Source organism: Chelonoidis abingdonii, chromosome 7 (assembly GCF_003597395.2).
Source record: "Chelonoidis abingdonii isolate Lonesome George chromosome 7, CheloAbing_2.0, whole genome shotgun sequence".
Lineage (NCBI taxonomy): Eukaryota > Metazoa > Chordata > Testudines > Testudinidae > Chelonoidis > Chelonoidis abingdonii.
This window is the reverse complement of record NC_133775.1, coordinates 13,714,071-13,739,229: the sequence shown is the minus strand read 5'-3', so window position 1 is coordinate 13,739,229 and position 25,159 is coordinate 13,714,071. Positions and strand designations below refer to the sequence as shown.

The window sequence follows — 25,159 nt, the reverse complement described above, 5'->3', positions numbered from 1 at the left end:
CCCTTTCATCCCCAGCCCCATGCCCCTGGCTCTCCCACTCCGACCCCCTTGGGCCCTCCCCATCCCCCAACCTCCCTGACCCGTCCCCAAAGCCCTCCCAGCCTTCCCCATCCCCCACCTCCGCTCCCCCCATCCCAGCCCCCCCGCCCGCGGCGCTCCCGGCCCACCCAGGGGCTGCACCTCCCCCATCTTCCACCCCCCGCTCCCAAATACTCCTCTCCCCTCCCACCCTCGAGCCCGCGTCCCACCCCCATCGGCGGCGGAGCGCTATTCCTCCAGCCAATCCGGTCGCGCAACGCCTGGTCCGATCCCTGCCGTATCTTCCCATTGGCCGGTGCCTTCCCCTCTCCTCACCGCGGAGTGCGGCGGCCCAGCCAATCAGGAGAAAGGGGCTGGCGCGGGGGCGGGCCGGAGGTTGGCGGTTGGGGTGTAAGTGTGTCGCGTGGGGTTCCTGGCAGGGACAGGCGGCGGCTGGCTCGCAGCGTGAGGGCGGCAGCGCGCGAGCGAGCGGTTCGGAGCGAAGAGGTGGCGGGGACAGTCGGGGCTGAGCCAGGGGCGGAGGGTGAGCGACACAGTCAGTGAGCGGAAAGGGACGGGCTGTGCGAGGGGCACGGGCACAGGTCAGTCGGCGGGTGAGGGAGGGGCTCTGAGGGGTGGGGGTAGACGTCAGGGAGGGAGGAGCAGTGAGTGAGTGAGGGGCTCTGTGGGGTGGGGCCACAGGTCAGTCGGGGGTAAAGAGGTGAGGGAGGGGCTCTGTGAGGTGGGGGCACAGGTCAGTCGGGGGGAAGGAGGTGAGGGGCTCTGTGGGGTGGAGGCACAGGTAAGTCAGGGGGTAAGGCGGTGAGGGAGGGGCTCTGAGGGGTGGGGGCAGAGGTCAGTGAGGGGGGTAAAGAGGTGAGGGAGGGGCTCTGTGAGGGGCAGGAGCTGAGGACAGGGCAGGGCTGCAGGGCACAGGCAGGGTCTTCTAGGGGTCCGAGATGGACCCCTTGCTATCACTGGGTGCTGGGCTCCTGCTGCTCGCGCTGTGGGTGCGGCACAAGGGGCTGGAGTACCTGCTGATCCATCACCGCTGGGTCTTCGTCTGTCTCTTCCTGCTGCCCCTCTCTGTTCTGTTTGACATCTACTACCAACTGCGGGCCTGGGCCGTGTGGAGGCTGCACAGCGCCCCTCGGCAGCACAGCCAGCGTGTCCGCCACATCCAGACACAGGTGAGAGCAAGGGGACCACGGGGCGAGGGGAAACATCGATGGGGAAGGAGGTGCAAGGGGTGGCAAAAGGGAGGAGAAAGCTGAGGTGTTGGAGGAGGGACCCTGACTGTCTTTGTTGATAAGCTCAATCTTAGATGATTATAAGATCTTTTTTTTAGACCATGTTAGTTAACTTGAGCTTGCTGTTGTGGTTTAAGAAAGGATCTTTTCCAACATCCAGATGGGGCCTGAAAGGCACATGTTGGCCTGGCTCCTGTTAGGAACTGGTGCAGAGACTCCCTCTCTCTCCATGACATGCTGCCATAGTTAAGGTCAGCACCAGTGCTCAAGCTGGAGCTTTGTGGATATAAACAAGGGAGCTGCTGATAGGATGCTCTCTATGAGAGTTCCTCAATTTTGGAATTTACTCATGTCGCTGGTCAAAAACAGCCTGAATTCGATAACCTTATCATTTTTCCCAGGCAGTTGAAAACTTAGCAGGGCCATTGCAAAGGTAGGGAACTGTTCATTGTTAAATTAAATTCTTAAATTATTAATTCTTAAACTTGTTTACAATAATAGGTTGTTGACTGACTGTTCAAACCCCAATTTAGAGGTCAGAAGACTGCTTTTTGTCTGGTCCCTACCTCAGGACCTGTCCAGGTGGGATAATCCTATCAGGAGTTAAAGCTCCCACTGGCATAGCTCACAACGGGGTCACTAGACCACACAAGCCTTTCCCAGGGAAGTCCAACATTTCAGAAATAGCTAGGCTCTCTGATGCTGGGTTATCTTAAATCAGTGGTCCCCAACCTTTTAGTCTGGCGGGTGCCAGACAAAGGACCGTGGTGGTGGTCGAGCATCCGCCGAAATGCTGGCGAATTTTGGCAGCGTTTTGGCGGATGCTCGACTGCCGGCCAGGATATGGGTGCATGGTGCCCGCAGGCACCGCGTTGGGGACCCCTGTCTTAAATTGTACTGTAGCACTTTGGGTGTATTTTTAAGAAAGGACACCCGAGTGTTTGGATAGGCACCCTTTTTATAAATCTAATTGCGATACTGGTGTTTCAGGTACCAGCTCATGGCGCGGCTGTAATTATCAACTGAGCACTGGCAGATTCATAGCTGGAAACCAGACCAGCTCATCTGTACGTTAATATTGTTCAAGATAAGTGTTAGACTTGCAAAGTTGTATTTAGACTCTACAAAATGCTTGTAAGGTGCTGCATATTTTAATCTTACTTGTAACATCTGAATCCCATGCTATAAGGTAATATCTAGGTTTCCCTTTACAACTGTAAAAATGCCTGCTCTGAACTTGTGAACTGAGGCAGGAGGAGTGGTTCCCCTGCCCATCAAGAAGAATTATCAAACCTAAGTGGGCATTGTGAAGCATCACGATGCAAAAATTGGGCTAACGGCCATCTGACTACCATAAAGGTGCTTCATGCAAGGAAGCTTGTGCCATCAGCTTGAATTCTGGATAAATAAAATAACATGAACATTCTTCATCTCTTTGCCATTTGGACTCTCAGAGGGCTGGAATTAGGAAACAAAAGCAGAGATGCCCAGGATCAGCATGGGTTAGCCTTAAAAGACATTTAGTGCTGACAGAGTACTACAACTCTGTCACCTTTTGGAACTAGATTGTAACTCATTTGTATAGATATGTTGCCTGCTTTAACCTGTAAATAACTCTCTCATTTCTTTTTCTTAGTTAATAAATTCTTACTTAGTTTCCTATAGGATACTCCTGGGGAAATTCTGCGCTGCACAGAATTCATGTCTGGCACAGAAATTTTTTTCTGCTCAAAAAATACATTCTGCCTGAGAAGTGCTGCAGTTCTACCTTTTACCCACCAGAGGCCACTGTGGCACCAGAACAGACAGCAGCAGCTGACTGGCAGTAACAGCCAGCAGCTGGCTGCATTCATCTCAGCATCCTGCCTGTGGAGCCAGGTTAGGAGGCACAGGATATGGCAAGGGAAGATAACAGACAGAGTGGGGCATACAGAGCTGCTGAGGGGGGTCACAGACTGGGGTTCAGAAAGGCTAATGTGGGGACAGACTGGTACAGGGGCTCAGGAGCTAGTTGGATGACAGCATTGAGCCAGGGACCACACGGGAATGGGTTGGGGTGTGTGTAGGGGAGGGTGCAGGGACAGTTGAGGATGGGGCAGATATGCCTGACTGAAATGGGAGAGGCTAAGGCTCAGTCAGGGTCTGCATGAGGGAGGCTACTCAACATCCCTCCTCCCAAAAAACCTGTTCCATACTTCTCCCATGCATACCCAACAACCCTCCCAGTTCACTCCCAAGCTCCTTCCCTCTCCTTCAGCTACTCCATTGCCCCTGACTCTCCCAAGCCTTTGCATTGTTTCTGAGGGGTACAGGAAATATGTTTCTGTATTGTAGTTTAAATTAATTGCTCAAAGTTCTGTATTAATGTGCCTAGTAAGGCATCTATTTGTCAAAAAAAAACATTTCCTGGATTTTTTTATCTCTATTATTACAGATATACTTGCTGACCAGTATTTTGAAATAAATAACCAAAATGATTGAAACTGGCATGATTATATTGTGTTATTTTGACAAATAAAATATGCAGAATTACCCTAGGAATATATAGGATTGTCTACAAATGTTGTCTTTGGTGTGAGATCTGAGGTACAAATTGGCATGGGATAAGTGTTTATCTTGGGACTGGGAGCACCCTGAATATTTTGTGATCTTTGGTATAAGTGACCATTTATCACTAAGTCCAGCTTGTATGCGTGTCAAGATAGACTAGAGTGCCCAAAGGCACTGTCTGTGAGCCCATGGTAAGATCGTTATAGTGCTTCAGGAGTTCACATTCGTTATTGGGTTGGGAAAATCTAATCACAGGATATACAGCCAGTTTGGGGTGTCTGCCCTGCTTTTTGACAGTCTGCCCTGAGGTAAGCATTCACAGTCATGAGCTGCTCCACGTAGCATGACACTAGTAATGGATTTTTTTCAGCTTGATATGTTTCTGGTTGAGGGCGGATGGTGTCATTTATGTAATAGCTTTAACAAAGGGTTTAACAAAGACCTCAGTGGTTCAGGAGCCAAATTAGTGATCAGCATTACTCAAAAGAGCCATAGCAGTGTGAATTCATTGTTTCATTTACTATAGTACTCTATATTCATATTTAAACTGTGTGACGGGAAATACTTAGTTTATATATAAAATTCTCATAGCAAAATGATTGACCAAATATTGTTATTTTATCAACTAGAATTGGTTAATAATTAAATCACAGTGTTTTAATATGTGCTGCAAAGAACCTCGTGAAACACATTAAAGAGCAACCTGCGGCTCGCGAGCCTCAGTCTGAGTATCACTGAGCTAGACAAATACAGACTGAAAATATAGTATACATTTTTAATAATGAGGTTAATTAACCATTGGAACAATTTACCAAGAGTTGGGGTGGATTCTCCATCACTGACAATTTTTTAAAACAAGATTTGATCTTTTTCTAAAAGATACACTGCAGGAATTATTTTGGGGAAGTTGTATGTCCTGTGTTACACAGGAAATCTGACTAGATGATCACAATGGTCCCTTCTGGCCTTGGAATCTATGAATTGGAGTTTGTGAATACTTCTCTGTTTATTGATCTCTTTCTGTAATGTTCATTTGCAAGTCCAGATTTCAATCCAGTCTTTGGTGCCCAATTACAGCAAGAGGATATTAAGAAAAAAGAAAGAAAGACAATGAAATTGTATCAATGCATCTGTATTTTACTCTGCAGTTTACATTGCAGCACAAAACAAACAATGCAATATGCTATCATACCTATAACTGTATACATTAGTGAGAACAAAAGACTGTCTCCCTGCTCTTTCTCTATTAGATGTAAGAGTAACATGTAAATGTAACAGATTACAGTTAGTCTAAATCCTTCCCCAGTTCTGACTAAAGCAACTGACCTTAGGTTATGGGTAAGGCTAAGATTTTGTCACAGATATTTTTAGTAAAAATCACGGACAGGTCACAGGCAATTAAAAAATAAAAATAAAAAAAAATTACGGAGTCCTGTGACCTGTCTGTGACTTTTACTAAAAATATCTGTGACAAAATGGGTAACTGTGGGGTCCCCACACTGCCTGCAGCAGCTGGGCAGCTGCATGGGCCCCAGCTCAGAGCTCCAGGGTCCCCCGCCCTCCTGTGGCTTGGAGCTCCGGGGTCTTCCTGCCACTCGGAGCTCCAGGGGCCTGCATTGCCCGCAACTCCCAGGTTGCGGGAGCCCACAGTAGCCAGGAGCTGTGGGGTCCTCCCTATGTGGCTCGGAGCCCCCTGCTGACCACAGCAGCCGAGAGCTCCTGGAGACCACTGCCACCCACAGAGGCCAGGAGCTGAGGGGTACCCCCCACTGTCCAAGGTGCAGGACCCCCAAGCTCCAAGCAACCATGGGCAGTGGGGGGACCCTGCAGCTCCCTGCTGCCACTGGCTGAAGTCACAGAGACCTCTGGATGTCACGGATTCCATGACTTCACAACCTCTGTGACAAAATCATAGCCTTAGTTATGGGTGCACAAAAAGGCTATATTATTGACAATAAATATACATTGTTGTTATTAAAATAACATAAGTATATATTCACATATCCTTACCTTGCCAGTAACGTATATTATTCATATAGTACTTTACATTTAAAATCACCGTGGATACATGACTAGTCCTAATAAATACATATATCGTAAAATGAATAAACCTGTACAGTCTCTTTGTTCCACGCTGAAGTCTTTCTTTGGGATGATTGTACAGATGATTTTGACACTCCTACCAATTGCTTTTCTTTTCCTGTATGAAATTAGTACTTAATTACAGAATTGCATCCTTCTGTGCTGATGCAGTTGCAGGGCTGGGGCCATAGGTTACACAACTCTTACCTAAAACTCCATTAAATTTCTTTCCTTCTCTGTGCTTTGGGTTTAGAATTCTACATGGAAGCTCTTGTATAAACTGTAGTGTGAATAACTGAAAATTCAAAATCTGGTCTCTAATACAATTCTTATAAAAATCATTGTATGCTTCTTATCCCTTGCTGGATGGCTTATTTAATATTGCATATTAATATTGTTTTTCTTCATATCTGAACATCCTACATTTCATTATTAGTTCAAATAGATAATTGAGAATGGAAGTAGGTCAAGCTGTCTGGAGTGGCTAAGTAGGTGAATGCCAATCTCAGGGCAGACCATTACAAACTGGTTGTGAGTTCTATACTTAGATTTCACCAACCACTCATCAAGTGTAAACTTCTCAGGCACTGTAACAGCCTAACCATGAAATCACTGTTCCCTTGGGTACTCTAGTGTATCTTGCCACCTAGGCAAGTTTGCCTTTGTGACAGATGGTCTCTTAACACCAAAAATCACAATAATATTCAGGTTACTCTCAATCCCAAAGGACCAGTCTCTTACATTAGTGAATTGCGCTTTAGATCTTACACCAAAAACAACACTTGTAGCAAATCCTAGAATAAACTAACTAAAGATTTATTAACTAAGAAAAAGAAATAAGGGTTATTTAGAAGGTTAAAGCAAGTAAATGTACATGCACAAATGAGTTAGTCTTAGGTTCCAAAAGATAATAGAAGCTGCTGTAAAATGCAAGCTCCATGTGTCATCTAGGGCTAAACCAGGTTAAGTAGCTGGAGATCCCTTGCTTATGCTTAGAAATCTTATCTGCCCCAAGTCCGAGCAGCACAGAGATGCACTTTCTTCGTAGCTGGGATTTTTATTCCTTTCTCCCAGAGTCCACTGGTGGGACAAGCCCCCATGCATGTCTCCTTTTCATTGGTGTGGGGAGAGCAATCAACAAAGTATTTTGTCCTCTGATGTTCTACAGTGGTTTGTCTGGTGTCTGTAGGCCTTCTTTTGTTGGGCAGGAAATAACATCTCCTGTGATTAATTAGTATTTCACACTTGGCAATGCTTCTCTCCTGACTGTGGGGGTTTACAGTTTGAGTGTAAACTTTTACTGATACCGAGCAAACACTTAAATATTTTATTATAACATGATACAGATATGTGAGATTACTGCATGCAGCCACTTAAAAGCATGTCATAAAGTGTAAACACTTAACATATTTTCATAAACCTAATACCTATTTTAACAATACTAACATACAACTGAGCCAGACTTGTTTCCAGGTATGCATTTGTCAGTGTCAGTTCAGGCCTGGGTCTCTTGGCATGAGCAGGCACCTCGTCAGCCACATCACAGTAGGGGTTTGTTTTTTTTCTTCTGTGACTTCTGCCATGACTTCTAAAGGGAGTTTGGAATTTTATTTCTGTTGCATAATATTTACGGGAGTTCTGTCATTCTTGACTCCTCCATTTTTCCTGTTTGTTACACTCATCTCAAATATGATAGGTATACCTTGATATTAGTCTGTCTGGAGTATCCTCCAAGCTCTGTAGTCCTAAGGAGTGAGCTAGATTATCTGATTACTTCCCTGTGACTCTTGTTCAATAAATCCTAATCATACTAGATCTGTAAATGTACACTTACCACATGCATCTGTGTATGTAGATTCCCCCGCTTCACCCTGCCCCCTATGTCAATTCTTTTTGAGACTACAAGCAAGATTTTTTGTGTATGATCAGGTGCAGTCTCACTGATTTTCATGGAATGGTGCCTACATATGCCAATGATGGTTTGCCCCTCTGCCATCTATCCTGTGGATTTTAAAATATTATTTGCTAGTCGTTTTCTGAATCTCATGACTAAAACTCAGGTGTATGGATTTATTATAGCTGCTACATTCAGATAACTAGAACCACCAGAGGTATTCTACTAAAAAGTTCATAAGCTAGTATATCTCATTTTGGAACATGTCTGCTAAATGCTATTAAAATTTTAAATAGGAATATTCAAACCACACTAGTGACAGAAAGACATAAACAAACACAGCCTATATGGAGCTACTATAAGTGAGTGGCACAACTGGTTAGAAAACAATTTCCAGATGGTAGTTATCAGTGGTTCACAATCAGGCTGGAAGAGCATATTGAGTGGGGTCCCCGTTCAGTATCTTCATCAATGATTTAGATAATGGCATAGAAAGTACATTACAAAGTTTACAGATGATGCCAAGCTGGGAGGGGGTTGCAAGTGCTTTGGAGGATAGGATTAAAATTCAAAATGATCTAGACAAACTGGAGAAGTGGTTTGAAGTAAATAGGATGAAATTCAATAAGGACAAATGCAAAGTACTCCACTTAGGAAGGAACAATCAATTGAACACATATAAAATGGGAAATGACTGCCTAGAAAGGAGTAATGCAGAAAGGGATCTGGGGGTTATCTGCTCCGGGATGGGGCCAGCGACACCAGCTGCTGGGGCCACTGAGCAGTGGCTGTTCTGGCCGCCCTTTGGGACTGCTGCTCAGGTTGTCCCTGGAGCCAGCTGCTTGGGTGGCCCAGGGGTCAGCTGCACTGGCTGCTGCAGAAGTTACAGAGGCTGCAGAAAGTCATGGAATCTATGACTTCTGCAACCTCTGTGACAGACATGGACCCCTAGATGTGAGCTTTAAAGGACTGTTTGAAATAAGGGGCCAAGACAAGAATGAACTTTTAAAGTTAAGTAGGTTTCCCAGGAAATCTCTGGGAGAAAGGGTATGCAAATACAATTACTCTGGTTATAGAAGAACTCAGCCTTCTGAAGCTTTGCCTTGATGTCGGGGCAAAGGGGAGAGAGAACCTTTTTATCTGTTGATCACCTGTTACATGAGGACAGATTTATATATATATAAATATATATAAAGAAGGGATGTTCAGATACATGAGTGGGCTTGCTGTGAGCTAACAACTGTTTGCTGGCCGGAGCCCATGTTGAAGTCAGAGGGTGATCTCTGCTAAGCTTATTACCATGATTGTAGGTTCTTCTATAGTTAATGCTTTTTGTTAATAATAACTGTGCTTGCTTAGGAAGAGCTATGTGGTAACTTAATTGTGGCAATTATTCTATTTACCCATCTCTGAGGAGAAAAAATAAAGCAAGTCTGCAGAGGCAGTCTAACTTCACTGGGAAATTCACAGTGTAGGCTGGGAGATGCGCAGCCTCGAAACACCCTGGTTAGGAGGGAGAGAGATGTATGTCTCTGCCCCAGTGAAGTCAACAGCTAGGGACCTAAAAGCTTAAGAGTAGGTGCCCTTGCTGGACCACGAGGAATACAGGTGCATTGCCCTGAACTATGACAATAACCTTTTACAGGTGCAGGAATGGAAAAATGAAGGTGGGAAAACATACATGTGTACTGGCCGACCTGGCTGGCTAACAGTATCACTTCGTGTTGGAAAGTACAAGAAGACTCATAAGAATATAGTCATCAACTTAATGGACATTCTAGAGGTAGACATTGAAAGACAGGTAATGCTAACATTTTTAATACTAAAGTTTACAACGCTTTATTATGGTTATTGCTTAAAAGGACATTAAATTCCCTGAAGGTAATTGAAACCCACTTATTAAAAAATTATACAAATCCAAGAGCAAATGTTCTCATTACCCCTTTTTAATGTGGAAAGTGTTGTTACATTTTAGTCCTTTTGGACTTACATTCCCTTACAGTGTTGGAAACCCAAACACATCTGCATTGTGCCTCTGCATGGGAAACACATCTGCATTGTGCCTCTGCATGGGAAACACATCTGCATTGTGCCTCTGCATGGGAAACAGACAATCTTGATAGAGCCATATTCTGAATGATCAGGAAATATTTGGATTCTAGAAGGGAGTATTTTCTTGCTGAGAGAGAAATGAGTGGACACAAGATACACAGTAGGAAGGCTATTAAGTCAGCAGGTCTGGTTGAGCCCATCTGTCATATTGGTTCTTTTTTTTTGTAAACCCTCCACTCATCTACAAAATTTTATTTTTCCTTTCCTTTCCTTTCCTTTCCTTTCCTTAAGAAACAACTTTCTAACTCTAATAGGTGCAAAGAACCTTCCAAATGTGAATTTGTTCACTGTTGTCATCCCATGTCTGCCTAGATACCAAAACAATGGCCCATTGACATCAGTTGGAGTTGTACACCTTTATGACACCTTTGTATCTGATTTCTGATGATAGAGATTCTGAAGCTTTTTGGAATATTTTCCTCTCCTCACTAGTGGTGATGCTTCTGCCTGTTCTGAAGTGTTATGGTAAATCCTTGATTCAAGGCACTAGTGTCAAGTCAGCACATCAAAATGGTTCCATTTAAATAATGCATGTACTTGAATTGTGCAAATCCCATGGGTAGTTACAAACTGAAGTTGTACAACCATATGTACACCTTTGCATAACCCCATCTTCATGCACATTGCAGGATTTGTACAACTAAGATGAGCCTGTAAAGTGTGCACACACTTTTCCTTGAAATTTATGCCTTAAAGTAGTTTTACAAATAGTAAATCCACTATGAATATCAGATTTTGAAAGGAGTGCATGGCGCTTTTTAAAAAAAATTTGTAACATCTGTTTAACAAGCTGAGCTCTGAAAGATCAGTTTGACTTATGTTTGGGAGATTGAACCACACCTCTTTTCAAGATGAGGTAGGTGGAAGGGGGAAACAGTCTCTTAACTGTCTTTAGTTACACTCTTGAGTGTCTAAATTAAAGAGCAGAACTGATAATAAGAAATGCGATCAACATTTGTGTGGTGTCAGCATTAATACTTGAATACTTTCTCTCTTAGATTGTCCATGTGGAACCGTTGGTAACCATGGGGCAGTTGACAGCACATCTGAATCCTATGGGCTGGACTCTTCCAGTGGTACCAGAACTTGATGATCTCACAGTAGGTGAGGATTCTTTATAAAAGAGAATGAGTTTTGCTGTGTATTAAATAGCTTTTTATGCAGTTTACTATGTTGTTCAGTCTCGGTTTTCTCAGAAATATATATATAATATATATTTTTAAAATTCTTGCTGAATTTTGTATTGTGCTATCGCACATTATATATATATATAGAGACAAGGTGGGTGAGGTAATAACTTTTATTGGCCCAACCTCTGTTGGTGAGAGAGAGAAGTTTTTGAGCTTACACAGAACTCTTCTCATAAGCTTGTCTTTCTCACCAACAGAAGTTGGTCCAGTAGAAGATTGTGTCTCGTCCACAATGTCTTTCAATATCCTGGGACCAGCACAACTACAACAACACTGCATACGTTATATTTTAGACATGCGTCTGCTTTTTAAAACTGCTACCAGGAATAACATGAAAGATTTCATTTTCCAGAAGCCCTCTTTAATTTTTTTCCTCTTTGTTTTTAAACCATTTTCATTTTAAAGGGAAATATGTTTCAATTGATTACATTTTCTTGTTAAGGAGGCCTGATCATGGGAACTGGCATTGAGTCTTCATCCCATATCTATGGACTATTTCAACATACCTGTTTGGCCTACGAACTTGTTCTTGCTGATGGAAGCCTTGTGAGATGTACACCAGTAAGATAAAATGTTATTTTACTATGATTTACAACGTTATCAATTGTTGAATGGATAGACATTTGATTTAGTATGATGTACTTTTTGCAGACTGAAAATTCAGACCTATTTTATGCAGTGCCTTGGTCTTGTGGTACTCTGGGATTCCTGGTTGCTGCGGAAATAAAAATAATTCCTGCTAAGAAATATGTAAAATTACATTACAAGCCTGTGAGAGGTTTGGAAAAGATCTGTGAAAAATTTACTGAGGAATCTAAAAAGAAAGAGAATAACTTTGTGGAAGGACTGGTATACTCCTTGGAAGAAGCAGTCATTATGACAGGAGTCTTGACTGATGAAGCTGAAGACAGCCAGGTAACTAAAAGGAATCCTATTCTTAAATAATATTTTTAGTTCTTTGAATGTAAAATATTCCAGTGTATGACAGTAAAACCAAAACAGTAATATGATCAGTACAAGAGGTATATTTTTAATGGATATTGAATTTGCTGGAATGGTTGAATATACTTAACATTAGAATTTTGCAGGTAACTATCAATTCAGGCTGTAACTCCTACATTTCCTAAAGTGATAGGTCTTTTCTATCTCTAGCTTGCATCATAGATGCTTCTTTTCAACTCCAAGAAGAAAAGAACCAACTTGAACAGTATATAGCAACAACACAGTGCTTTAAGATAGGAGACACATCTGGAGGGAGATGTCGTTACACTGCAATTACCCAAACTAACATCTGACTAGAAAATCAGTGTTAATATTAACAAAAAAATGCCATGTGTCTCTTTAGTGGCAACTCTTCTGAAATGCTGACCGCTCTACAGAAACACTGAGGCTTTTGGTTCATCTTGAGAACAGAGTAACATTCCTAAAGTACTGACATCAGTTCCCATACTCAGCTTCCTTTGGGCAGGCCAAACCTTATTTTAACTCATCCTTAATGAGGAAAACTTATATGAAACACACACACTGGCACACTATAATAATAATTACTCCTGGGGGAATTATATGCCACTGCAGATGTGCAGAACTCATGTCCCCTGCACATTTTTTTTGTTTTCCCCGCAGAATAATAGATTCTGATGGGGAAGCAAAGAGAAACCGCAAGAGGGGTCATGCACCCCCATCAGCAGTGGTCCTGAGCAAGCGTATCACAAGCAGCTGAGAGAGATGTAAATCACTGACTTGGGGGAAGGGGAGGCAGACCTGGGCAAGTGTGCGAGACTCCCTCTCACTCACTATCACAGTGCCCCTGGTGCAAAGGAACAGGGCTCCGGGGTGGTTCTGTGGTAGGCCCGGCCTCGGCGCGTGTCAGGGTCGGGTGCAGGCTCGCTGCTGAGTCCATGTCAGGGCGGGGGGAACTAGAGGGCTGTAGGGTGATTGCCTCCCACCTCTTTCCCCCTCCCCTAAACCTCTGTGCAGCAAGTTGACTGTAGTCCTCACTGGGAGGCAGCCTCAGTGCACATCCCATGTTCCTATTGCTGCACCCATCCTGCAGTGGCATAGGGCTCACACAAGCAGCAGTGGGAAAACTGGGGGGAGCCTTGGCTAGGAGCACCATTTAGGGAGGACAGGAGCCCCCCCCCATCCCTAAGTTTCTCACTAGAGGTCTGCTCGTGGCACACACCCCAGCTCCAGGCAGAACTCTTACCTGTAGCTATGTGTGGGCAGATTCACTCTTCCAGGAGCTGAGGTTCTCCGGCTGCAGCTTCCGCAGTCAGTTTTCTGCACTGTCCTAGGGCCTCTAGCAGAGGGTCTGGCGAGGAAGGGATCAGTCAGGGTGTGAAGGGGGAGCACAGGGTCCCCAGTGGTGGTGATGGGAGCATAGGGTACTCCATGGTGGGGGTGAGTAGGTGGGAGCATAGGTACCCCAGTGATGTGGGGGGAGCAGAGGGACTACAGAGCTCCCAGTGGGGTGGGGGAGGGGGAAGAGGGGTGGGAAAGAGGAGTCAAGCTCCAGGGGAAGGAGAGGTGAGGACATAGGTCTGTGCCTTGAGGGAGGGGGCAGTGAGTGCGGGAGAAGCAGCTGAGGGGGAACAGTCCCTGGGGCAAGGATCCTGAGGGATGAGGAGCTGAAGAAGGGTGGGAGGCTAAGAGCAGCTAAGTGGGTCTTGGGGTTTATTTGCCCTCAGAGAAGCAGGGAGAACCCTCACCTCTCCCTGGGAAGAGATTGGGGACAGACCCCAGTAAGCTAATGCATTCTCTCAACTGACTAACCTGCTCTCTGCCTTCTTCTCCATCTGGTAACTTATAACTTGATTCTGAAGTGAGGGATCCATTTGGGTGCAGAGGTTTCTTTAACTCTGAACTCCTGAGGGAATCTTTTTTGTTGTTTGTATTGTTACAGACATAGTTGATGGAGGTATTTTGAAAAAAATTCCAAAATAATTGAAGCTGCAATCATTATATTGTGTTATTTTGACAAATAAAATATGCAGAATTTTAAAATACTGTGTGCAGAATTTTTAAATTTTTGATACAGAAGTTCCCCAGAAGTAAATAATACTTAATACTGCCTAGCTCATAAATGTTCATTCAGGAGCTTTTTAAGTGCTTTACAGAGGCAGTCAGCATTATAATTCCCATTTTACAAATGGGGAAGCCGAGACACAAGTACTTTCCCGCAGCCACCCAGGAGACGAACAGCAGATCCAGAAGTAGAATCTAGGTCTTCTGAGTGCCCATCCAGTCTTTATCCACAAGGTCCTACTACAGTATGAAAATTATGTTTAAAAAGTCCCAAACACTTCCTCAGCATTAAGGCTATTCTTTCCTTAGCGTAATTCCAAAGTGAAAAAATGTGGGGGCACCATGAACATTGATATTACTGAATTTTCAAGTAAGGGATAATTATTCTTTATATTGGTGTCTGTTTGCTGATGTGTTATATATCTTTATTTTCAGATAAACAGAATTGGTAACTACTACAAACCATGGTTTTTTAAGCATGCGGAGAAGTATCTGAAGGCTAATCAAACTGGAATAGAGTACATTCCCTCAAGACATTACTACCACCGACATACCAGGAGTATCTTCTGGGAACTCCAAGTAAGACTTTAGACATAAAGAAGATTTTAATATTTGTTTTGGAGTACTTTGTACATACTCACTGCACAGCCAATGTTCTTTTCCCTTAGGAGCAACCTATGTCTGTCATAGGTGAGTAACTCCTTTCCTTAAGACAGAAAGAAATCCAAATGAAGTGGTGGTAGATTTAGGGATTTCTCTAGTGACAATGTCTATTTTTGCATTCCTTTCTGACTTTTTTATACAAATTTATGACTGTAAAAGATAATATCACCATCACCTCCCTTTTTAATTTCTCTTTTAGGCCCACATTCAAGAAAGCACTTAAAAATCTTATTTTAGCTTTTATCAAGCATGTTCTAAGTACTTTCCTGAACTGAGACTTTAAAAAGATAAACCAGGAAATTCAGGGCAAAAACACGAATGCACACTTATGGCTGAGAATTTACCCTGCCTAAATTGTGTCCAGCTGTGCTTAGGGTTGCTGTGGAATCACCACTTTGAATTTCATCGTCTAAATTATTGTCATAATAAGCATTAATGTAGAATTTTACACTACATAAGTTCCCATTGTTGAATTTAGGGTTGCATGTTGTTCATACCTATATTAATAAATGTAGCCTAACATGACTACCAGCAATTAAAACTATTGAAAGAAAATATGATTTAATGTTGCTCTCAAAATCCAAATTCTGAAATACTGATTTTTCAGCTCACTTGATTTTACTAGCAGGTTTTTTTTTTCCATTTTCTCTTAAAGGATATCATTCCCTTTGGCAATAACCCTGTATTTCGTTACCTCTTTGGCTGGATGGTTCCACCAAAAATCTCACTATTAAAACTGACACAAGGAGAAGCTATTCGAAAACTGTATGAGCAACATCATGTTGTACAAGACATGTTGGTCCCAATGAAAAGCCTTGAAAAATCTATCAGTACCTTCCACAGTGACCTGAATGTAAGAACACATTTCTCTAAAACCTGATGGAAGATTGCCCTATGAATGGTGATTATTGGCATTAGTACACAGTAGTGCCTGTTGCAGAAAATATATATCAGTATGCTAAATTTGAGAGAACTTTGCCAGCTAATCAAATACTATTAGGCAGCAGGTAAAATGAAATGCTCTAATAAAAAGAAACAAGAAAAACTTGAGATTCAGAAATACCTGATTTTGTAGCTTTAACTCACAGATTTTAAAAGAAGATTCTATCACTTTATCCTTTTTACTTGGCAAAATTGGAAATCAGGTTTCTATTTCTGGAGAATCTATTGAGCCCCGAAAGGAGTGTTAGGAATTAACATTTGCTTTCCAAGTCATTGACTTCAGTTGTTTCAAGAAATACAGACTTATGGACTTGAACGGCACCAGTAAAATGCTTTTCACTCCTTTGGTTTTACATGTAATTTAAATCTAAATACACGTTCAGTTAATGACTTGGGATCTGGGACAGTTTTTCATTAGCATTTTATTGTCTAGATCAGGCCTGCACAACATGCGGCCTGCGGAGGCTCACTGTGCCCAGAGCCCTTTAAATCCCAGCCACAGCCGGGATTCAAAGGGCTCTGGGCTGCCTGCAGAGATTCCCGGCCACGGCTGAGATTTAAAGGGCTCTGGGCTCCCCGCCCCCAGGGGAAGCCCAGAGCCCTTTCAATCCCAGCCAGGGCTCCAGCGGATGGGCTGGGGGTGGGATTTAAAGCACTTGGGCTCCCCTCAGCGGCAGGAGCTCTGGGCCCTTTAAATCCCTGCCCCAGCCCCGCAAAGTTCTGGGTTCCCCCAGCCGCCGGAGCCCTGGGCCCTTTAATTTGCCCCTGAGGGCTCCCAGCCACCTCTTCAGCTGGGAGCCCCTGGTTGATTTAAAATCAAGTATCACCTTCCCACCCCCAACCTTCTTTTTTGGCCCATAGCTGTTTTGGTGGGTGGCGCTGGGGAAGGAGGGTTTGTTTCTGCAGGGCTGGGCGGTGCTGGGGCGGGGTGTTTCCGCGGGGCCAGGAGGTTCGGGGGGGGGGCGGCAGGGGGTGTTTCCGCAGGGCCAGGGGGTTTCGGCCCTCAGCTGTTTTCTTTGGAGTAACGTGGCCCTCGCCACTTTACGAGTTGTGCAGGCCTGATCTAGATCAGTGTTTCTCAACCTGGGGGTCGTGACCCCCAGGGGGGTCGTGGAAGAAGTTTAAGGGGGTCGTAAGCAGGATTGCTGTTAGGGGATAGGAATCAGGGCAATTGTATGGGGCTTCCATGCCTGAAACTAGTTGGAACAGCAGAATTTAAAAGGGGCATCAGTATAAGTTCTGTACTGAAAATTGGAGAAGAGTAGTGCAATTTTCTCTCCATTTTTTCATGTTTTATTAACAGACAACTGATACTGTACTGTTAAAATTGGTGATACAAAATTATCTTTGCAGGTTTACCCACTGTGGTTATGTCCTTTCATATTACCCAATAATCCTGGCATGGTCCACCCAAAAGGAGATGAAATGGAGCTCTATGTAGATATAGGAGCTTATGGAGAGCCTAAAACAAAGCAGTTTGAAGCCAGAGCATCTATGAGACAAATGGAAAAGTTTGTAAGAAACGTGCATGGGTAAGAGTCCGAGTCTTCAGGATAGCACCATATAACTTATTGCCTTGCAGTTTAATCAGATTTACTTAACTTTCAATTATTACAGTATTTAGTTACTGATTCTGATTTTACGTATTCAGTATGACTGTCTTTTTTTTAATTTTAAGCATTGCTTGCTTACAAAAAAAAAACCACACTGGTTGAGATTCTGTGCTGTGCCTCTAAGTAGCTTAGAATTTGCATCCCAGAGGGAGTGGTGGCTTTAAGATGTTTTTGAACCCTCCCGATATTGGGCTGCTCTAGGGGCTGGAAAGGCCTTCCATGTAAATTAAGCAGCCTGTCTCCTGTTTAGGGCCGTGTCTGCATTACAGCAGCCTCTCCTGGTTTCCCTGTAGACTGCAGCATTGATTGGAATCGCCTTGGAAGGAAGGCTTTATGGTTGTCCTCTGTAGTTCATGCACCAAGAGATTTTGCCTGGACCGCAAATGGGATTTTTAGAGCCTCTTTGTGCTGCACTAGTCCTCTTACATGGTATAAAGGAGCCAGAGCGGAGCTGGGGACCTCACCTAAAATTTTGCATAGACTGATGCCAAATCCAGTGCTCTGTGGTTTGGTAGCAAAGTCATGAAGCCTATCTTTCAGAAAAATAAACTATTCCACAATATTTAAACTGACAATAGAATTTGCCCAAACATATTCAAATTTTGTGTATCTGCTATTTACTTCTCTGTATTAGTGTCACAGCAAAACTAATTTAAAAAAATTCAGGAAACTAACTGGGAAAGAAATCATTTGAAGTATAGTAATAAATTTTAAAAGCATTTTTTCATATTTAACTTATCTCCCCACCTCACCAAAAAGTGATAATGGAATGTTCTGTTGGCTTTTCCGTTGTACATCATGACTTTTTTCAAAAGAGATGTCAGTGTTCAGCCATCAGACTGGATGAATAATTATCTAATATGTAATTGGATAAATGTAATTAATCTGTACATTTGTTTAAAAAATGTATTTCAAAATATTTTGCAGTGTATCCTTACAATTTATGGCTCATCCTCAATTGCTTCATTTTTTTTCCAACCTGAAATTTTGCAACAGTATTAACATTTAATTCCTTATCCCTTCTTTTTCTTTCAGTTTCCAGATGTTGTATGCAGATTGCTACATGAACCGTGAGGAATTCTGGGATATGTTTGATGGTTCACTGTACCATAAGCTGAGGGAGCAAATGAATTGCAAGAATGCTTTTCCAGAGGTGTATGATAAAATCTGCAAAGCAGCACGGCACTGAATCTGGATAACCTAAGCAAGCAATCAGGGAAGGATGGATTTACCTGTAGTAGTCAGTATATCCTTATAAAAGCTTTATCACTGTTCAAATAAGCTCATGTTGATGTTTAAAAATACAGATTTCTATTTTATAAATTCACATTCAATAATTGTTAGTATGTTTTTCAAACAGTTTCCCCAACTCATAGTAATTTCATTTCAGGAATCAAAGTCCTAGCCTACCACCTCTCTTTGTAGCTTAGTTGCAGACATAGCGATGTAGATGTACATTTACATATTTCTAACTGTATGGGGGAAAATTTGGAAAGACAAAGATATTTAAGTAAATAAGTTATTTATTGCAGTGTACATCTGAGATAGGTAAGAAGGTCACAAAATTAGGTGCCAAAGTTGAGAGAATTATTTTCAAATTAATTATGACTTTAAAAATGTCTTTTTCAAATCGGTAACTGGTGCAGGGTTTAAACTTAAGAGAAGTCAAAAGTTAACACAGTTTAGAGATGGTTACTGAAATCTTCAAACTAAACTCACATTACTAATGCAGGTAAATAAATGGTCATTGACAAATGTCTTCATTTCAGACCTGAATATCAAAATTTGTAGAAAATCCATTTTGCTTGTCTGATTTGTACAGATTCTGTTTATAAATGTGTGAGTGGTCATGAGTTTTAGGGATCTTTTTTTTCTTCTTTTTTTTAATTAATATGATTAATATGATTTGAAGAGGAAACATTTTGGCTTCCTAGACTACTGAAAATCTCTGCTGCTATTCCATATAGATAAGTATTAAATACGATTTGTTATTTGTCGTGGGGTCTATTTTACTTTTTTATTATGGTTAATTTTAGTGCCTTATAAGTATTCAGTTGGAGAAGATATGGGCCATTTCAGACCATTCTATTCTTTTAGGGGGTGGGAGGAGAACTAAAAGACCCGTTGTCAACATTAATAATTTAGTTATATAAGGTCCATTTGAATAAATATTGCTGATAATTGTAGGGGACAACCTAAAATCGAGTTGTGTAGTGGAAGTTTGAAATACACAAGACATGGCTCTGACTTTTTGCTTTCCATTTTAGCTGGATTAGTTTGATAGTTTTTAAAAAAAGACCCCTTCAACCAACTGAAGAAGAAATAACATTAGAAAAATCTGCAGAGGGCTTACTATTCAAGCCCCTTTTCTAACTGTGTGTTTCATGAGCATGGAAACAGTTTGACATTGCATATGGTACAACATTTTTTAAATTGAGTCCGCATCTGGTCCAAACTACTTAAAGTTGTTATTTTAACATTTGTTGGGCTTGTGGAGAAATGTATGTTCTTGCATTCTGCATAATGTGAAAACAGTTATAAAACAATTGTCAGTGGTGGTTCCTTTTTTATGTTCTAGTTCAATGCTAAACCAATGATTGTTTAGTGATAGATAGACATTTATAATGCAGATTAAACCACTGATAAGGCAGTAATGGAAAATAAACTTAGTCATTGACTCTCAGTGTTGCATACTGGGCCAAATTGCAACCTTGCTGGTGCTGCCATGCGGGGGAGTAAAGGGATATAAGTCATCCCCTTATGGCGCTATGTATGCTGCCCATACTGTGTGTGTCAGTCCAAGGGGAGACATAACCAGTGCAGAGCAGGTACATCCCCCTCCATCCACATACATGAGTGCAACAGGGTGAGGAATGGCTGGGGCCCAGGCTCGGCCCCCACTCCAATGTGCAGGCCAGCACAGCTGTGTCAGCACTCCAGAGAATGTATGCTGTGCCAGGTATAGACCTTGGAGCAAGGGCTACTGGAAAAACATTGTGATTGTGTCATAATCTACCTTCCAGTCTGCTCCTGGGGCAGCAAAATAATGGCTTCCCCTTTCTCATGGCAAAGCCATGATTTCACCTATTATCTGTAGGATACTCTGTACTGAGCGAGAATTGGTTCACTTAGCTTTTAAAAGGCAATGCTAAAAAAAATAAAGAAATTAAATCAAAATAGTATGTCTCTAACTTGGGTATTCATAGTCTTTAGTTATACACTGTATTTGTTACTTCATAATTTGCCTTTGCAAACTTTTGATACAACATGATTTTAATGTTGTGTAGCTATGGTTATCGTGAACACACACACTCTTTCTCTCTCTCTCTCTCTCTCATATATGCACATTGCTGCTGATGGAGTTTGAAATTCTTGGCTGTATGAGCTGTTACAATTAAAAATATAACCAGTTGTACTGTTAAAATGTTGGGTTTTTATGGATGACTAAATAAAATACGTTTTTAAAAAATCAGTTTGTTCTCTGCTGGGTTTTTGGCACTGTTACTGGTATTGCTGTGAAAAAGAGGGCTATTTGGAAATCACAGCATAGAGTGCAGTGAGATTGTTGAGAGACTGGGGTCCCAGTTGTGCAAGCTGCTTAGTGTGAAGACCTCTTGAAATCTGTGGGGCTCCATCTCAGCACAGGAGCCCACCCATGCAGAGCGGCATGCAGGATTGGGGCTTGGATTTTTAATTACTGTCTGGGTAAATATTGACCCAACTATCTTTAAACTTCTCTTAGGAGTCTAAATAATCATAGAGTCATAGGACTGGAAGGAACCTCGAGAGGTCATCTAGTCCAGTCCCCTGCACTCATAGCAGGACTAAGTATTATCTAGAACATCTTTGACAGGTGTCTGTCTAACCTGCTCTTAAAAAATCTCCAATGATGGAGATTCCACAACTTCTGTGGGCAATTTATTCCAGTGCTTAACCACCCTGACAGTTAGGAAGTTTTTCCTAATGTCCAACCTAAACCTCCTTTGCTGCAATTTAAGCCTATTACTTTTTGTCCTATCCTCAGAGGTTAAGAAGAACAATTCTTCTCTCTCCTCCTTGTAACGCCTTTTATTTTCTTGAAAACTGTTACCATGTCCCCTCTCACTCTTCTCTTTTCCAGACTAAACAAACCCAGTTTTTTCAATCTTCTCTCATAGGTCATGTTTTTTTAGACCTTTTAATCATTTTTGTTGCTCTTCTCTGGACTCTTTCCAATTTGTCCACATCTTTCCTGAAATGTGGCACCCAGAACTGGACACAATACTCCAGTTGAGGCATAATCAGTGCAGAGTAGAGCGGAAGAATTACCTCTCGTGTCTTGCTTATAACACTCCTGCTAATACATCCCAGAATGATGTTTGCTTTTTTGCAACAGCGGTACACTGTTGACTCATATTAAGCTTGTGGTCCACTATGACCCCCAGATCCCTTTCCGCAGTACTGCTTCCTAGGCAGTCATTTCCCAATTTGTATGTGTGCAACTGATTGTTCCTTCCTAAGTGGAGTACTTTGCATTTGTCCGTACTGAATTTCAACCTATTTACTTCAAACCATTTCTCCAGTTTGTCCAGATTATTTTGAATTTTAATCCTATCCTCCAAAGCACTTGCCACCCCTCTCAGCTTGGTATCTTCCTAAATGGAGCTACTATAATTTGGGTGCAAAACTGATTGGAAAACCATTCCCAGAGAGTAGTTATCAGTAGTTAACAGTCATGCTGGAAGGGCATGATGACTGTGGTCCTGCAGAAATCAGTTTGTAAGTGTACTCTCTTGCCATTATCTAAATCATTGATGAAGATATTGAACAGAACTGGACCCAGAACTGATTTCTGGAGGACCACACTCATCATGCCCTTCCAGCATGACTGTTAACCACTGATGACTACTCTCTGGGAATGGTTTTCCAATCAGTTTTGCACCCAAATTATAGTAGCTCCATTTAGGTTGCATCTCCCTAGTTTGTTTATAAGAAGGTCATGTGAGACAGTATCAAAAGCTTTACTAAAGTCAAGATATAATAATTGCAGTCATCTTTGTTGTTCCCTTCTCTGCATCTTCAGGACAATCTCTTTTTTTTTTATTAATGTGACCAGTGTTACAAATAGGGTCCAATATGTTCTGGGGTGGTAGATTAATTCTGTCTCCTTAATATACTCTTTAATTATACATTGCGGTGGACTGAAGGCTTCAGTGACTTTCTTTTGTTAACTTAGACCTTTTTCTTGATTAGGATGGCATGTAGCTGTTATACTGGGTCTTGGCTGTGAGACTACCTAACTTAAATTTTTCTGAACTGCAATGAATTTGCCGTTTGCTGGCCCAGTCACCTGAACATCTAAATTCTTTTGGATCAGACTTGCTAGACTTTGATAGCGTTTGGGCTTAGGTCCACAAAAGGGGCTTAGGCCCCTGGAAAATCACTGGAACACCACTGTGATCTACAAAGCCATGTTAGGTGCCTATGCTCCTATACAAGGAATAGTGAGAGAGATGAATGAAATCCACAAAGCCAGCATGCTGGGCGGGGAATTAACTAAGGTAGCCAAAGGAAGATATTGATGAGAGGAGTGTGTCCTAAACCCTGCTCCTCTCACAGAGATAGGTGTCTATTTCTGTCTGTGATCCATGAACTAGAGGAAGATAGGTGCTCCTCTGCCTAAGTCATGTGTGGGGCCTGATCTGGTAGCCATGCTTACTGGCTATCTAACTATACAAAACAGTTGGCAGGGGGAGGACCTCCCTTATGAGCTTTAGCCTAAGAGCTAGAGCAGGAGTCCCCAACGTGGTGTCTGTGGGAGCCATGGCGCCCGCGAGGGCATCTTAATGTGCCTGTGTCCTGGTCCCCGGGAGAGCACTCGCCAAAATGCCGCTCGATGACTACGCTTGTGTCGCTGACAAGTGATGTCATTGAGAGGCATCACCGCCGAAATGCTGCTGAAATTCGGCAGCATTTCGGCGGGTTCTCCACTGCCGTAGTGGTCCTTCAGCTGGCACCCGCCAGCCAAAAAGGTTGGGGACCACTGAGCTAGAGCATTCTGTCAGAATGTGGGAGACCACTGGTTCAAATGGCCCCTTTGCTTGACAGGAAGGGATTTGAACAGGGATCTGTCAACTCTCAGGGGAATGCCCCAGCCACTGGGCTATAGAGTCATTTTCGCTCACTCTGGCCCAACTAATACTTAGTTACACAATTAATCAGAGAGGTAGGGAGGCCTACATTGGAATATTCTATAGTGCAGTGGTTCAGCCACTCAGCTGAGAGTTGAGGGGAGGTCCTTGTTCAAATCTCTCTTCTCCTCAGGCAGAGGGAGAACTAGAAAGTGGTCTCCCACATCCTGAGTGAGTGCTGTAACCACTGAGCTAAAGGTGACGAGGGAGGTACTCCCCACCCCATTTTGTGTGGGGCTGGGCGGCAACTGAGTATGCCTACCGGATCAGGCCCCACACACGACTTAGGCAAAGAAGCACCTATGTTTCCTCTGCAATCCTTGTGCATCACTCTGGAGCTTAGGCTGCCGTTGGTGCCTGGACACCTAGAGCAAGGCAGAAGTGTGCATGTCCAGAGGCAGAAACAGACACCTAGGGAACTTCTACTGCAAAAGCTTAGGTGCCAAGTGAGTTTTGGCACCTACAGGGTTGAACGTAATCAAGTGAGGGTTTTGTGGATCACAGTGGTGCCTAAAGATGGGGAGTAGATGCCTAAGTATCATTGTGGATCTCGGCCTTGGTTCCTGTGTTACACCACCAGTTCTGTAGCCTGCAATTTCCCACTAAATAATACAGATACCTCCATCCTACTCTCCCTCCAGGGACCAACCTTTTCCTTAACTCATTCTTTCTATTACAGCAGTCTGCATTTCTTTCACTCACCCTATTTTTACCTGTGTTCAATTATGCCTTGCACCAGAGTAATTGCAGAGTAATTAGCATATTTAATCAGCCACAATTGACATCTAATTACAATTAAACTTATTTATTCCAGTTGGGTATACACACCATTATTAGACTTTGCAAAGGTTAACACTGAACAGCCCAGATATTTTTATTATTGATCACTTTCTCCAGTAACTACCCATACTCATTTTCACTCACCAACTAACAACCACCTTTTTGGTCTTCTTCCTGGCCTCTAGGATTAACTTCTTATGGAATGTATAAGCATAGTCCTACTGCCACTGTGCTCCTCCTAATCCACTGGCGCCACAGCAGGCCTTGTCTGGACAGGCCAGTCATACAACAAAACAATATTTTATGCTTATGTAAAACCTTTCAGCTGAAGTGTTTCGCAAACTATCTCTACCAATATGCCTGGATGACAGGTAGATGCAACTATTTTCACACGAAAAGTCTAGGCGAGTTGGGAAGCGCAGTACAACTTCTACCAATTGGTTACCTATAAAAGCCAAGCAAAAAATGTTAAACACAACCATTGCTCTCCCCTCTCCCTGTCAATGATTCGTATCTATGAGCTTTGAATTGGAGGGATTAGCAGTTAGCCCTATTGTTTTGACAGCCAGCCCTTTTCTAATGTGTCTGCAATTGATAGCATACAAACTAGTCTGGTAGTTAGAGTGTGAAGGCATGAGTTTTGGCTTATAGTCTCCCTTCTGAAACTGATGTGTTGTGTGACTTGGGTCAGTCGTGTTGCTTCTCTGTCTGTTACCTTTTATGAAAAACAGGGAAATACTTAATATTTTATTTGCTTTAAAGCAGTGGTAAGTATCTTTATTTTCAGAAAAAAAACAAAACGAAATGAAATATTGTTACATATTCACTTCTAATCTGTGTAAAACTACTGCTTTGTGTTGGCAGGTTTACT

General features: G+C 42.6%; 1 protein-coding gene across 2 annotated transcripts; it reads left to right on the top strand.

Annotated features, from left to right (window-relative positions):
• Positions 1-904: 904 nt before the first annotated feature.
• On the top strand, positions 905-20,807 carry DHCR24 (24-dehydrocholesterol reductase). Of its 2 annotated transcripts, none has more exons than XM_032766936.2 (9): positions 905-1,208; positions 9,440-9,595; positions 10,905-11,010; positions 11,539-11,657; positions 11,748-12,011; positions 14,556-14,699; positions 15,439-15,636; positions 17,079-17,257; positions 18,374-20,807. In XM_032766936.2, the coding sequence occupies exons 1-9, from the start codon at positions 978-980 to the stop codon at positions 18,525-18,527; spliced, it is 1,551 nt and encodes a 516-aa protein (XP_032622827.1). In that variant the 5' UTR covers positions 905-977; the 3' UTR covers positions 18,528-20,807. The 2 variants fall into 2 exon arrangements, with proteins under 2 accessions (XP_032622827.1, XP_032622828.1); XM_032766937.2 differs by having other exon boundaries at positions 11,542-11,657; positions 18,374-18,627.
• The last annotated feature ends 4,352 nt before the right edge of the window (positions 20,808-25,159 follow it).

What these genes read in the sequence shown, in the direction of transcription:
- DHCR24 (XM_032766936.2), top strand. Translation starts at nt 978, where the DNA reads ATGGACCCCTTGCTATCACTGGGTGCTGGGCTCCTGCTGCTCGCGCTG. An exon ending in CCTTCCACAGTGACCTGAAT is followed by an intron (nt 15,637 to 17,078) that starts GTAAGAACACAT and finishes TTATCTTTGCAG; the next exon opens with GTTTACCCACTGTGGTTATG. An exon ending in TTTGTAAGAAACGTGCATGG is followed by an intron (nt 17,258 to 18,373) that starts GTAAGAGTCCGA and finishes TTTTTCTTTCAG; the next exon opens with TTTCCAGATGTTGTATGCAG.